Consider the following 15,700-nt stretch of genomic DNA (forward strand, 5'->3'; position numbering starts at 1 on the left):
GTTTAACTCTCTATCCACAGTTCCTAGCATGTGGTATGTATGACTCCAAGTTAGTGTTGTTTGGTTATTATAATACTAATTTATATAAATTAGCAAATATTTCTCTTCAAGGCGAGATGATCCTTACTGGGGCGAGAATAAAAAATTGGCTCTAGATACTGATGCACGATTTGGCCATGGATCTGACTACTCTCGCCAACAGACCAGATTTAATGACTTTGATCATCGAGAGAGGGGCAGATTTCCTGAGAGTTCATCAGTACAGTCTTCATCTTTTGAAAGGTACATAGATTATATTGAAAATAGTTGTATTTGGTTTATGAGCCTTGCTCGTGGTAAATTTGGTTCTCTTAAAATCTATAGGTCTTAAAGTATATAGGTCATAACTGAGTGTTCAAAACAAATCGTATGTTTGGTTTTGGTTTTCATATGAAATAAGCTGTGTATTTGTTTTGTTTTGTTTGCTGTAAATTGCCTTTACTCCCTGTTTTGTACATTTTGGTGTGAAAACATCTCAAAATATTATAATTCAAGAGTCACAATGACCTAACCAGGAGGCTGTAAGAACTGTGAATGGAACTAGTTTAAAAAAAGAAACAGATCTAAGAACCAAGCTTAGAAGCTACACAGTAACAAGAGCAAACAAACTGAACCTGTATATTCCATGAAGAATCTGTATTTCCATGGAGTAACATTCCCGTTGGCCAACAGGTCCCAAATTCACACACATGAGGTGTAGGTTTTCTTTCCCTTTCTCTCGTGGGAAAGATACTCAGAAATGACCATGGGAAACATAAATCATTGAAATTTACTTTGTGCACCAACTCCTGAAGAGATAACAGCCACCACTCTAAAATGATTAGACATGCAGTGTTTACATGATGACTTTCTACACTTCGAGAAGCCCCCAAAGACTAACCAGCCTATTTATTTTTAGAACCTAAACTTTCTAGCTGCTTCTGTCCTTTGCAGTAAGAGAAAAGGCAGTATACTGCCACACAGGGGTCAACCACAGCTAACTTGTCCAGTCAGGATTTGCTCTAACGGACAGTTCAACTGGTAGACCTATGTCCATGCTTTCTTTATAATGATTTTAGACCAACATTTTTTAAATTTAAGTAAGTTCTAGGCTTTGAAAATGTCATGTTTGATACTTTTGCAGATATAAGAAGTTTTCCCTTCAAATGTTGAATTTACTAAAATAATTTGCATAACAGTTATACTCCATGAAAAAGTCATCAATCCAGTTGCAGATTTTTGTTTTCCTTTACCTTATGTTCTGCTGTGTTCTCCTTTCCAAATATAAAAATGCTGCAACATCTTAACTAATAAAGAGAGAATATGCTAATCGAACCTCACGCCAACAAAGATGGTGGTGCCCAGGATGGGATATGCTAATTGACTGTCACGCCCTCAAAAATGGCAGCGCCCAGTCCCCTCAGCCCCTCCACATGCCTGCCTCTGGAGTCCCCCAGTTCCCTCAGCTCCCAGCTGCCCAGGGCTGGCTCGAGGTGTAGGCAAGCCTAGGATGGAAGCTGCCCAGGGCCACCCAAGGCTCGGGTACCAGGGTCAGCTGAGGCTTACACTGCTGGCAGTGGTAGGTGCAGAGGTGTGATGGGTTATCCCCTTTCCTTGTTTGCTGGGTTGCCTCCTGCCCCTGAGGGCTCCTGGACTTGGAGAGGGGGCAGGACGGGCTGAGGGGACCCCCCCCCCCCCAAGTGCATGAATTTTCATGTACTGGGCCTCTAGTGACACTAATAAAAGAAAAAGATGCAAAATTGACTGTACCTTCATGGCGCCCACCAGCAAATCAGAAGCAGGTATGCAGATTAACCCGTTTTTGTTGGTTAATTTGCATATCCAGGCACCCAGCAGCTAAGGGCGAGACACAGGTGTTTCCCACCACCCCAGGAACTCTGGGTCACTGGGCAGGTAGGAAGGTGGAAAGGTTGCTCTGGGCCAGAGCAGAGGCTGTGCTGATAGTCAGGATAAGGATGGCCCGTTCGGCACGAGTCTTCGTGCTTCAGGTGTCTAGTAAATAATAAAATAGAACAAAAATAGAAATTTAAAAAACCCTTACCTGGCTGGTGAGGCTTGGTTGTGTATAATTCTTTGCACTAAAAGGTTTACCGTTTTGATTCCTAGTCTGGGCACATGTCTTGGTTGCAGGCTCGATCCCCAGTCAGGGCATGCAGAAGGCAATCAAACAATGTTTCTCTCCCTCTCGCTCTCTTTCTAGAAAAACAAAATCTTAAAAAACAAACAAAAAAAACCCCCCACAAACATAAAATAATCCCATTTATTCATGAGTTTTATGAACTGTCCAAATAATGCCTGTGAATGGCAGTAACTTTTCTCAGTCATTCAAATTGCTCATGTTTTATAATACAGAATTTACAAGGGACAGCTAAAGAGGATTGTAATACAAAGAAAATTAAGAGGTAAAAAAAAAAAAAGAAGAAAAAGAAAGAAAGAAAGAAAATTAAGAGGTAGCCAAGAAAAAACAACTAATCAACTAAAAATTACCATAATAACCCAGGTTTAAACAAAGAATAAATTTGTATCTTGGATAACATGATAAAATTTCAATATAACATCACAATTTATACTAGATGACTTTACTAGTATATGAATTAATACACTAGGTTTATTTCTTCTACCGTAGCTGCAAATATATATTAAACAATTATTTCATCACTCATTTCTCTTTCCCCTAGTGGTGGCAATTAAAATTGAGTAACTGTATTTAGCACTCATTAATTTAGAAAATATAAAATGGCTTTAGGAAAATAGAGACAGGAGATTCACTTTCATATACCACTGGTTGGAGTGAAGTCTCCTTTAGAGGATACTGGTGAACAGAACATTTTTTCTGGTCTGAGTTACTGTTTTCTGGGCTTAATCTCAGACAAGTAACTTCCAAATCTTCTGTAGGCCCAGATTATCTTGGCAAAACTCTCCAGCTCCCAGTACACAGCACAGCAATTTCTTCTGTTCAGTTTTGTTCCTGGGAATATGATCAGTATTGAAAATTTGCTTGATAGGCCACCATAACAAGGTTAAGTAGATTAACTTTATCTTATTTTTTTTTTAATCCAAAATGTGTTTATTGGCATGGTTTCCCACTCATCTTGATTTGATGTGCTTTTAGTGCTGCTTCCTTCTGAAGGAGCATCCTTCTGTAAGCCTTGCTTTTCCTCCTGTTGGCTGACAGAGAACAGTAGAGCAACCAAAACACATGGCTAAAGACAATGGTGATTTTTAGCAGGTTGGGCATTTTATATCCGTGAAGTAGGAATTAGGGCTCTGCACCAGGTGTTTCTTCTTGTGTTTCCTCTTCTCTTCTGGAGAGGGATGGAGGAGATCCTTAGCAAAAGGAATATTGTTGTGGGGAGGTTGTCATGACCGGAAAGGGTTGGCTTTATCTTCTTAACCTTTAAAACTAAGTGGGAGTACTGTTAGCTTTGGACGTGCCTCAATTGTTAAGAGTGGTGAAACATCCTTCAGGTTGGTAGTGCCTTAAATGTTAAATGTAATCCCTCCTTGATGCTAAAAAACCAACCTTCATGCCAGACATTTACCTGAGCTTAAGAGATTATGAGTTGTTATCTATATAAAAGCCTAAGTGACTGTTACAACCAAACACCTGGAACGACCAGTCACTATGATGCACACTGACCACCAGGGGGCAGGCGCTCAATGAAGGAGCTGCCCCCTGGTGGTCAGTGGGCTCCCACAGCAGGAGTGCAGCTCAGCCAGAAGCCAGGCTCTCGGCTGGTAAGCACAACTGTGGCGGTGGGAGCCTCTCCTGCCTCTGAGGCAGTGCTACCAGGTGGTGGTGGCAGGTGCAACGGACCTGGGATGAACAGTGGTGGAGCTGTGCCCAGCCCCGGTGGGGTTCCTCTCCGGCCACCTGCCACTTTGGCACTGCTACATCCCTCTGGCCGAAACCTGGCAGTCTGACACCCCCGAGGGGTCCAGGATTGCAGGAGCGTGCAGGCCAGGCCGAGGGACCCCATCCGTGCACGAATCTGTGTACCAGGCCTCTAGTAATCAATAATATTGGATATTTTGGTGGCTTTTCCTTAGGTTAATTTTTACAGAAGATATAATTATTGTGAGTTATGTAAATAAAGTTAAGAAGAATAAGGCCAAGTAAGTCCTTCTGAGGATCTATGTTCTTTGTTTTGGATAAACAATAGGCGAGAACGCTTTGTTGGTCAAAGTGACGGGAAAAAAGCACGTCCTACTGCACGAAGAGAAGATCCAGATTTTGAAAGGTATCCCAAAAATTTCAGTGATTCCAGAAGAAATGAGCCTCCACCACCAAGAAACGAACTTAGAGAAGCAGACAGGCGTGAAGTACGAGGGGAGCGAGAAGAGAGGAGAACTGTGATCATTCACAACAGGCCTGATATCACTCACCCGAGACATCCTCGAGAAGCAGGGCCCACTCCCTCTAGGACCTCCGCCTGGAAAAGTGAAGGAAGCCTGTCCAGTGACAAACGGGAAGCAAGGTATCCGTGTGGTTTGTAATGCCTCTAAATGGCACATATTGCATTTGGGTTAAAAGAAAGTTATAATAGAATTTTGATCGCATACCTTTTGGGATTCATTTAACAGAGTTGAAAGGCCAGAGCGATCTGGGAGAGAAGTGTCAGGACACAGTGTAAGAGGGGCCCCACCCGGGAGTCGCAGTAATGCTTCCAGCTATGGCAGCAGAGAAGGAGAAAGGGTCATTACAGACCGGGGAAGTGGAGCACAGGTAAGTGCTTATAAAGGTTTATGCTCAACTCTTCAGGAAACACGTTAGAGGACTTAGCATTTTGATGTGACCTAGACTGGTTGATTAGAATGACTGGGAGACCAGTTTCCTGTAAAAAATCAGTTTTTCATATTTTACGGTCAAGTTGGTCCAAAGGTTGTGGGTTGCTGGTTAACCAGTTGAACATCAGTAATTCAAAGAAGTTGGATAGTAACCCTGAAATTCTTGTTCATTTTATTGTTGTTATTAATCCTCCCCTGAGGATATTTTTTCTGTTAATTTTTAGAGAGAGTGGAAGGGAGGGGTGGAGAGAGAAACATCTATATGAGAGAGACACATTGATTACCTCCCATACGCACCCCTACTGGGCAACTGAGGTATGTGCCCTTTTTTAAAAAAATTTTTATTTAAGAAGATACTCATGTTTATTATCTGATTTATATTTGATAAAGCAAAGGTAGGTGCAACAAAGAGCTGTTTGACAAAGTCAAGCCCCAGTATGTCCCTGGCTGCCCTAGAGGGCATTTTGGCACTTCCAGGTAGCTGTGCTCCACGATGCAAGCCACATCGTAGGCACTGCGACGCACACTTGGGAGTATAGGCCTGCAGGTACCCAGTGAGGTGTGTGCCCTTGATCAGGAATCGAACCCACAACCTTCAGTCCTCAGCCAACACTTTAATCACTGAGCAAACAGGCCAGGGCTTTTAGGGACTTTTGTTACTAGAAAAAAATTTAATCCCTTGGCATTCTTGCTAATAGCACTTTATACTTTCTGTTTTATTTAGAGCATTATGACATAAATTTGGACCTGGTGGCATTATAAGCTTTACTGTTTCTAATAAGCAGAAATATTCAGTAGATCAGTTCATTGAGCTGTTTACCTGTAAACCTTAAGACTGGGTACATAATCTGATATCCTGCTGTATTTAGAGTGAAACTAAGGCAGTATCATAGACTAGCCCTCTGCATTCAGATATTCCTTTAAGAAAGATGTCCTGGGAGAGATCCTATTCCTCCCTCGAAAATTCTATTTTTCATAAATAAGTTGTTTGACCAGTGTTCTCTTTAGTTTTTTTAAAACAGGCCTATTTCCCTGTAAGCTCAGTTTGACTCCTCTTTTCTCAGCTCCTAGGTTCTGTGGCTTTTGTTTCTTTGTGTTCAGTATTCTGTTTTTTTATAGTCATGAATATAAGACATTGTCAGAGCCATAGGACTAACTAGTACTCTATAAAATAAGATGGCAACTCCTATTTTTTTGTGCTGTTCTCATGTTGATCATATACCCTAATTTGTCTCTCACTATACTTTCTTACATATATAGAGACCCAGGCATTATATAGAGATCCAGAAATATTCAGCATTCACAAAGTACCTGGGTGCTAGAAAGCATAGAAATGGAAATTACAGAGCTGCATCATTTTCCCCTACCCTACCCTAAGTAGCTTCTCAATGCAAAATAGATGGAAACCCTTTATATTTGTTGTTGTATTATTATTAATTCTTTTCTCAGACATCTTACTAATTTGCTTCTGACATTAAAAGCACACCAGTGTCCTGGCAGGTAGCTCAGTTGGCTAGAGCAGTGGTCCGAAAACTGCAGCTCACAAGCTGCGGTTTGCCACGACCACTGGGCTAGAGCATCATCTCAGTACACCAAGGTTGCAGGTTTGATCCCTGGTCAGGCGCATAACAAGTAGCATCCAGTGAGTACATAAATAAGTAGAACAACAAACCAATGTTTCTCTCTCTCTAAAATAAATAATAAAAATTAAGAATAAATAAAAGCATACTAACACAAGTAAACTGGTGTGAGGCTGAGCGTGTCATGACTTCTCTTGTAATATGGTCTTTAGCACTACCCTGAAGAACGACGCGTGGTTGAACGCCATGGACGGGATGCAAGCGGACCAAGAAAAGAGTGGCATGGCCCACCTTCTCAGGGGCCTGGCTATCATGATGCAAGGCGAATGGGTGATGGCCGGTCAGGGGCAAACATGATAACCCAACATTCAAGGTAAGTAAGTAAGTAGTTAAGAATTTTCTGCCAGCACACATCCATATCTTTATTCTTTCCTTAAAGATCATGATAGCTTCTGAGAGATTGGATAACAACACCCCTAAACCTACCCAAATATTCCCCATATTAACTAAAAATCTCCAAGAGATTTTATGAAGGGCAACTGATGTTAATTTTTGCGTTTTATATTCCTCATGATAAGTTAATTGATTGGCATTCTGGCATATTGATCTAGATACACACCTGAATGTATGTCAAAATCTGGTAGATAATGAACATTAATTTCAAGTTGGAACCATCTTTTTGTTCACTACATGTCATTCCTAAAATTCCTAGAAAGGAAGAAGAAAACTGAAAGTCTGTTCTGCTTCCTCCCTTTTAAAGTAACCCTAGCAAAACTGGTGGACATTTAACCCATAGTCTGTTCGTAGGCTAAGAGGCAAGCTTTATTTTGTTTTCACACCAACACCCATAGGGCCCTTCAGCAGGCAAGTCTTTGGCCTCTTCCTCTTTTGCATGCTCTTCTTTCTTTCCCATTGACTGGTCTTAGAAGACATATTAGGTTGGCTTACTAACTCAAGTTACCACTATTCTATTGGGTGCATCTACCATCAAATTTAAGTGTTTATTTCTGCTTGCGTCTGCACAGCCTCATCACTCATTCTGTCTGGTTTTTTGAAGATTACCAATGCCTTCTTTTCTTTCTTTTTTTTTTTTTAATGCTTTTTTTCATGATTGACTTTTTTTTTTTTTTTTTTAATATATATTTTATTGATTTTTCACAGAGAGGAAGGGAGAGGGACAGATAGAAACATCAATGAGAAAGAAACATCGACCCAGCTGCCTCTTGCACACCCCCAGCTGGGGATGTGCCCGCAACCCATGTACATGCCCTTGACTGGAATCGAACCTGGGACCCCTCAGGGTCCGTAAGCTGACTCTATCCACTGAGCCAAACCGGTTTCGGCTGCCCTCGTTTCTTTTTCTTTTCTTTCTTTTTTCTTTTCTTTTTTATTTTTTTTGCATTTTAATTTCTTTATTGGTTAAGGTATTACATATTTGTCTTCATCTCATTATCTTCCCAACCTCCACACACACACACACACACACACACACACACACACACACTCACACACACTCACACACACTCATGCCCTCGCCCCCCTGTTATCTGTGTCCACTTGTTAGGCATATATGCATGCATGCATGCATGTCCTTTGGTTGATCTGTCCCACTTACTCCCATACGCCTGCCTTCCCTCTGAGGTTTGACAGTCTGATTGATGCTTCCCTGTCCTCTGGATCCGTTTTTGATCATTAGTTTATGTTGTTCATTATTTCCCATAAATGAGTGAGATCATGTAATATTTATCTTTCTCTAATTGGCTTATTTCACTTAGCATAATGCTCTCCAGTTCCATCCTTGTTGTTGGGAATAGTAGGAATTCCTTCTTTTTTAGTGCAGCATGGTATTCCATTGTGTAGATTTACCACAGTTTTTTAATCCACTAATCTGCTGATGGGCACTTAGGTTGTTTCCAAATCTTAGCTATGGTAAATTGTGCTGCTATGAACATAGGAGTGCATATATCTTTTCTGATTGATGTTTCTAGCTTTTTGGGATATATTCCTAGAAGTGGGATTACTGGGTCAAATGGGAATTCCATTTTTAGGTTTTTGAGGAAGCTCCATACTGTTCTCCACAGTGGTGCACCAGACTGTATTCCCACCAGCAGTGCACGAGGGTTTCTTTTTCTCCGCATCCTCGCCAGCACTTGTCATTTGTTGGTTTGTTGATGATAGCCATTTTGTCAGGTGTGAAATGGTACCACATTGTTGTTTTGATTTGCATCTTTCAGATAATTACTTTGAGCATGTTTTCATATGTCTCTTGGCCTTTCTGTCTTCTTTTGAAAAGTTTCCATTTAGGTCATTGCCCATTTCTGGATTGGATTGTTTATCTTTCTGTTGTTGAGTTGTACGAGTTAGTTCCCTGTAGATGTTGGAGATTAAACCCTTATCAGTGATAACATTTGCAAATATGTTCTCCCATGAAATGGTCTTTCTTGTTATTTTGTTGATGGTTTCTTTTGCTGTGCAAAAGCTTTTTATTTTGATATAGTCCCATTTGTTTATTTTCACTTTATTTTTTATTGCCCTAGGAGCATTAATAGTGAAGAAGTTACTTTGGCATATGTCTGAAATTTTGCTGCCTGTGAATTCCTCTAGTATTTTTTTATGGTTTCCTGTCTTAGGTTTAATTCCTTTATCCATTTTTAGTTTATTTTTGTGTATGGCGTAAGTTGGTGATCTAGTTTCATTTTTTGCATGTATCTGTCCAATTTTCCCAATATCATTTATTGAAGAAACTGCCTTGATTCCATTGTATGTTCATGCCTCCTTTGTCGAATATTAATTGAGCTTAGTTTGTGTCAATTTCTGGGTTCTTTATTCTTTTTTATTATTATTAAATTATTATCTGTGTACATATCTTACCATTCCCCTCCTCCCATTCATGCCTTCCCTCCCCAGAGTTTTGTGTCCATTGGCTGTACTTATATGCATGTATACAAGTCCTTCGTTTGATGTATTATCTCCCCAGGATCTCCCTACCCTCCCCACTGTAATTTGACAGTCTGCTTGTTGCTTTACTGTCTCTATATCTATCTTTTGGTTCATCAGTTTATAATGTTCTTTATTATCCATAAATGAGTGAGGTCATGTGGTGTTTCTCTTTCATTGACTGGCTTATTTCACTCAGCGTGATGTTCTCCAATTCCATCCATGTTGCTGCAAATGATGAGAATTCCTTTTTTATGTTAGCATAGTATTCCATTGTGTAGATGTACCATAGTTTTTGGATCCAATCATCTGCTGACGGGCACCTAGGCTGTTTCCAAATTCTAGCTATTGTAGATTGTGCTGCTATGAACATAGGGGTGCATATATCCTTTCTGATTGGTGTTTCTAGTTTCTTAGGATATAATCCTAGGAATGGGATTACTGGGTCAAATGGGAGTTCCATTTTCAGTTTTTTGAGGAAGCTCCATACTGTTCTCCACAGTGGTTGCACCAGTCTGCATTCCCACCAGCAGTGCACGAGGGTTCCTTTTTCTCCGCAACCTCACCAACACTTGTCGTTTGTTGATTTGTTGATGTTGGCCATTTTGACAGGTGTGAGATGGTACTGCATTGTTGTTTTGTTTGCATCTCTCGGATAATTAGTGACTGTAAGCATGTTTTCATGTGCCTTTTGGCCTTCCTTCTGTCTTCTTTTGAAAATATTCTATTTAGGTCCATTGCCCATTTTTTAATTGGATCATTCATCTTCCTTTTTTTAGTTGTATAAGCTGTCTGTAGATGTTGCCTTCGTTTCTTGATAAATATAGAGTCCCTTATTTATTATCTTATGTCTTAGGCACTATTTCTCACTACTGCTTGCTTGTGTGTGTGTGTGTGTGTGTGTTTAAAATACTCCAATGCATCATAATTTCCTTTCTACCTTTTTGATCCATTTTGCTGGCTTCAAATGGAGTTCTATATTGTGATCTCCATGTAAATGGCCTGCTGTTTCCATAAATTCAAGGTCACATCCAACTCATTCTTCTCTACTTTCAAACCTTCATGTCCCAGTTATTGCCTCTAGATTTTTTTAATTTACCAGTGTCAAATTAATTGATCTCATTCACCCAGACTGGAAAACCATGGGCTTCATTTTTGTCTGTCTTCATTCCTAGTATATATTTCTAAGTATGGTTTAGTGTTTTGTTTTGTTTTTGGTTTTTTTTTGTGTGTGTGTGTGTGTGTTTTTAAAATATATTTTATTGATTTTTGTACAGAGAGGAAGGAAGAAAGATAGAGAGTTAGAAACATCAATGAGAGAGAGTCATCGATCAGCTGCCTCATGCACACCCCCTACTGGGGACATGCCCGCAACCAAGGTACATGCCCTTGACCGGAATCGAATCCGGGGCCCTTTAGTCCCCAAGCCGACGCTCTATCCATTGAGCCAAACCGGTCCTGGCTTTTTTTTTTTTTTTTTTTTTATAATATATATTTTATTGATTTTTACAGAGAGGAAGGGAGAGAGATAGTTAGAAACATCAATGAGAGAGAGTCATCGATCAGCTGCCTCTTGCACAACCCCTACTGGGGATATGCCTGCAACCAAGGTACATGCCCTTGACCGCAATCGAACTCGGGACCTTTCAGTCCCCAAGCCGACGCTCTATCCATTGAGCCAAACCGATTTCGGCTGGTTTAGTTTTTAAAAAACATTTGTAACAGCTATGCTTTCTTCCTCATTTCAGCTTCTATTCGATATTCCCAAATTAGTCTTTTTTCTGCTCCATTATTCACACTTTCTAAATTTAACCACTGGAACTTTTTTATATTTTTAATATATGGTGTGTGTTTTTTCTTTTTTAATTTTATGGAAAGAAAGGGAGAGGGAGAGAGAGATAAAAATATTAATAATGAGAATCATTAATATACTGCCTCCTGCATGCCCCCTACTGGAGATCAAATTGGTAATCTGGGCATATGCCCCAACTGGGAATCGAACCCATGACCTCCTGGTTCATGGGTTGATGCTTAACCGCTGAGCCACGCCTGCTGGGTTGGAACTGTTGTTATACCATCTACTTGCTTCAGAATCACAAACAGCTTCTCCAGTCACAGGAGCTAATCCATATTTCCTCAGCCTGGCAGTCAGACCTTTCTATAAATGGGTTTTATTCTACTTAATAAAACCCATTCCACTGTGGGTATTTATCTCCCATATTTTAGGGTTTTTTGGTGGGTCTTTTTCATATATATAAATGTTCTCTATGCCAGAGGTTCAACTTCCTACTTGATGATGATTTGGTGACCACACCTTGGGAACCACTGCTATAGTCACTCATGTGTATTCCCTTAAATGGCTTTCTGTGAGGCAAGTTCAACTACCAAATTCAAACTCTCCGCCACCGTTTATTAGTTCTCTGCTCTTGCACACGTTACTTAGCCTCCAGATGTCAGTTTCTTCATCAGTAAAGTGGGATGAGTAATGGTACTTAACCTCATAGGACTATTGAAAACAGAACTTACTTAATTGGGTAAAGTACAGAGAATAGTGCATGGTAAATTATAAGCACTTTGTAGGTATTAACTGTAATTATTTGTCCTTTTGTTCTCTGACTTTTTTTTTCTTTATACCTTTTTCAGTAACGCCTCCCCAATTAATAGAATAGTGCAAATCGGTGGCAATTCCATACCAAGAGGAAGCAGCTCTGGATTTAAGCCATTTAAAGGCGGGCCTCCACGACGATTCTGAAAATTAGCTCTCTGCCATGGTTTCAAATAATTTATTGAAATCTCCAGTAACCTTTATTTGACTACTTACAAAGAGGACCTCTGACTTGCTTGAGAATTCTGTCAGACTTTTCTTTATTCTCCTTTTTTAAAATTTACCATGATTGCTTTTCTCAATTTTGGAGAAGTTGTTTAAATAGTTCTGTTGTAACTTTTAATAGTTTTGTGTATCATTCAACTTTTTTTTCTTGTAGCACCGAGACACATTGAAATAGATTGGAATCAAAACCATTTTGTTTAATACCGTGTGAATAGAAAGGGTAGTTTGCAGCTGTGTGGTGGTAGTTTCACTTGCAGCCTGGCTCTGTATCAGGCTATAGAGTTACACGTCACCAAGCATTGTCAGCCTCCATTTTGAAGGCTGTATAAGCTGAAAAGGTCTGCTGTCTAATTTTTAGAGAATACGATTGTTCCTTGCATTTCTGAGTATTATGTAACCTATTTTTTGCAGAAGGTACTGTTACATGAAGTACATCTGTATATCCTGGTTGTAAAGAATGTACTCTTTTTGAAATAAAGCTTCATATTCTGTATAGTTGCTAAAGCGTGGAGAACCTTTTTAATTGTAAAGGGGAACCCGAGAACCGAGTTTCAGTTTAGTAAAGCAACATACTTGTTCAGGTTTGCATGGAATGAGACCAAATAGATTAATGAAACCTTGGCTATGAGGTTTGTATCACTGAGGTTCTTAGAATGAGTTGTGCAGGTAAGTGCACTTTTAGGTAATCTGTTCTGTTTGATGGATAAATTCCAACTATGGGAATTATGTGGGTATTAATGTTTCCATGTTCCCAACCATGTTGAGAAGTGGAAAAACCCAGGTTCTAGATGGGTGAATCGGTTGGGTTTTGTAAATACTTGTATGTGCGAAGGCAATGTTGTCTTTTTGTGAAAATAAAAGTCCACACCTGGAAGTGTATGTGTCTTTGTTTCCAGCTTTATAGGCATTAATCCTCCAGTCCTCTCTGGAGTTAAACCCAAAGTATTATAATTGGCGAGGTTTAGAGCTATAAAGGCAGTCTTTTGGTCTTTGTTCCTGGGACTAAGTCTAAGTTTGACTCTTCACCTCAGTAGCTGGACAGTAAAGTCTTTGAAGTGTTAGAGACTCATCCACTAATCTTAGGGCGTGTGTGTGTGTGTGTGTGTGTGTGTGTGTGTGTGTGTGTGTGTGATTTTTTTTTTTTTTTAAGGCATCTTTTCTAAGAAGCCCTTGAAGGTAAATTCTGAAGACCATCTCTTGAAGCCTCCCATATACCTTTATGTAAATCAGTGATACATAATCCATATGTCTAGGTTCTTGGTAAGTTAAGCAATCCTGTATGTTCATACACAGTAAAAGATGGAAGTTCAGCTATCCAAGTTCAAATTCTTTCTCCACCATTTATTGGTTCTGTGATCTTGCACAAGTTGCTTACCCTCCAGATCTCAGGTCTGAGGTCACCTTTTTATTTGAAGAGGAGTCTTTATTCAGGTTCTTAGGAATGTTACTGTGTGGATGTGGTCATGCCCATGAGATGGCTCAGACTTCTGAGTGCTGTGGGCAACCACCGCACCCTGGTCTTTGGTCCTCTGGAGAACGGGCACTTTGTGTATTGCTCTGGATCTCATAGAGCCTGTGCTGCCCTTCCCAACCCTACAACTGTGAGAGCAAGTGGAGTGTGTGTGTATGTGTGTGTGTGTGTGTGTGTGTGTGTGTCTGTGGAGTGTTATTTCATTTCCTGATCTCCCACACTGTAGAACAGCACATAAACACCTCAATATAGGAATAAACTAATATCAGCTTTGCCTTCTGTGACTTGGGTTATTATATCACTTGTAGTCCATTTGCTCATTTGTAGGATGGAATGATCACAAGCAATTACAGTGGAACCTCATTTTACAAACTTAATTCATTCCAGAAGGCTATTTGAAAACTAAATCATTTTTTCCCATTACCAATAATATAAACTGAATTAATATGTTCCAGACCCCCAAATGATCCTGTTTTAACCTTTCTTATATACAGTACATGTCTAATATGTTGTCTATAAATACTTTTTTTTTTAAAGGACATGAAATGTAAATGAAAATTTAACAAAAAGGAAAGGAGAAAATGAAAATTTCCCAAGCTGGTTTGGTTCACTGGATAGAGTTTCAGCCTGCAGACTTGAAGGGTCCCCGGGTTCAATTCCAGTCAAGGGCACATGCCCAGGTTTGGGGGAGGCAGCCGATCAAAGATTCTCTCATCACTGATGTTTCTCTCTCCCTTCCTCTCTGAAATCAAGAATAAAATTTTTTTTCCAGAGCTGTGACGTTTTCTTTTGTTTAAAGTATGTCTCCTTTTTCCCTGATTCACACACACAGACACACACACACACACACACGAACTCCCAGGACAAGTCCCCGCTGCCCCAGTGTCTATGTCCATCGGTTATGCAAATATGCATGCATATAAGTTCTTGGGTTGATCTCTAACTCCTTCTCCCTAAATATATATATGTATATATATTTTTTATTTTATTTAAAAAAAATTTTTTTTAAGGAAACAATAATCAGCAAAAAAAAGAAAAAATATTCACAGCACAATATCCTGAGATTTTAACAGTGGTAAACTGACACATGCACACATTCTCTCCTGTCACCAGAGAGACTATAATAATACAGCTATCAGCATGAAAGGGGCTGTTGGGTTGAGAAGATAATTGTTCAAGATGGAGAACTGATGTTTGGGTACATTGTTGCTAACATCTGCTAAGCACTTTATGTGCAGTATGCTAAGTATTTTAAGTGCATTCACTTGCCTAATACACAAGAATTCTGCATAGCCATAGATACTAGTTACTGCCCTACCCCTTTTTCAGATGGGCATCTTGAGAAGTGACCTCTTGAAAAAGCTATACCAAGGCAACCTGATAAAAAAAAAAAAAAAATTACCCGTACGTACTGTCTATATGTGTAGAATAATTTGAACAAATCAAAAATCTAAATTTTTAAGTTGAGAAAACCTGACAAAACCATCTTCTGATATGGCATTGATGTTGGAAGTAACTGCTAAAGGTTCAGGGGCACCAGTTACAGAGATCTGGATGGTCAATTGTGAAGACCAAGGTTAGAGATTTTACAAAGAAAGCTGGATTCCTCAAAACCAAGAGAAAAGAAATTTTGCTATTTATGTACTGGATGAACAATCCAAAGGTTTTACCACAAGGTGGAAAGTTTTGATGATTTAGGAGCCAAAGCTCACAGTGGTTCAAGAAAGAGACAGTCTTAGTAAGCTTGGGCAACACACTGAAGTCAGAAACTACACATGCCAAAAATAACTTAAAAAAAGAGGAAAGCTTAAGTATCAAGGGAAATTTCCAAACTCAAACACATGAAGAACAATTAAAGACCCTTCAGCCTATATTTCTATCCCTTGCTAGATTGTCCTGTCCCTTAACTCAGTTCCTCCAGTCTTAAGTCGGTCCCAATAATTAAATACCTACTGAGTCCTTATGGGAAAAGTGTCAAATTTTGCATTTCCCCCCCTAATTCTGAAAACATACTTAATTTTCGGGATAGGGGAAGGGAAAGAGAAACATCAATTG

General features: G+C 39.7%; 1 protein-coding gene and 1 pseudogene across 14 annotated transcripts in view; one reads left to right on the plus strand and one right to left on the minus strand.

Annotated features, from left to right (window-relative positions):
• The window catches only part of SLTM (SAFB like transcription modulator), a 59,401-nt gene extending 46,353 nt beyond the window's left edge, over positions 1-13,048 (plus strand). For 10 of the 14 annotated variants that reach the window (XM_036440518.2, XM_036440545.2, XM_036440536.2 and 7 more), the window contains 5 exons: positions 94-282; positions 4,203-4,517; positions 4,624-4,765; positions 6,620-6,780; positions 11,988-13,048. In XM_036440518.2, coding sequence (XP_036296411.1) covers positions 94-282; positions 4,203-4,517; positions 4,624-4,765; positions 6,620-6,780; positions 11,988-12,096 — 916 coding nt within the window. In that variant the 3' untranslated portion in view covers positions 12,097-13,048. The remainder of the gene's footprint in view (positions 1-93; positions 283-4,202; positions 4,518-4,623; positions 4,766-6,619; positions 6,781-11,987) is intronic. The other 4 variants (XM_036440470.2, XM_036440491.2, XM_036440509.2 and 1 more) reach the window with 2 other exon arrangements.
• Positions 3,094-3,390, minus strand: LOC118731173 (annotated as a pseudogene).
• Positions 13,049-15,700: the final 2,652 nt, after the last annotated feature.

This window comes from Pipistrellus kuhlii, unplaced genomic scaffold, assembly GCF_014108245.1.
Source record: "Pipistrellus kuhlii isolate mPipKuh1 unplaced genomic scaffold, mPipKuh1.p scaffold_m20_p_1, whole genome shotgun sequence".
Taxonomy (NCBI): Eukaryota; Metazoa; Chordata; class Mammalia; order Chiroptera; family Vespertilionidae; genus Pipistrellus; species Pipistrellus kuhlii.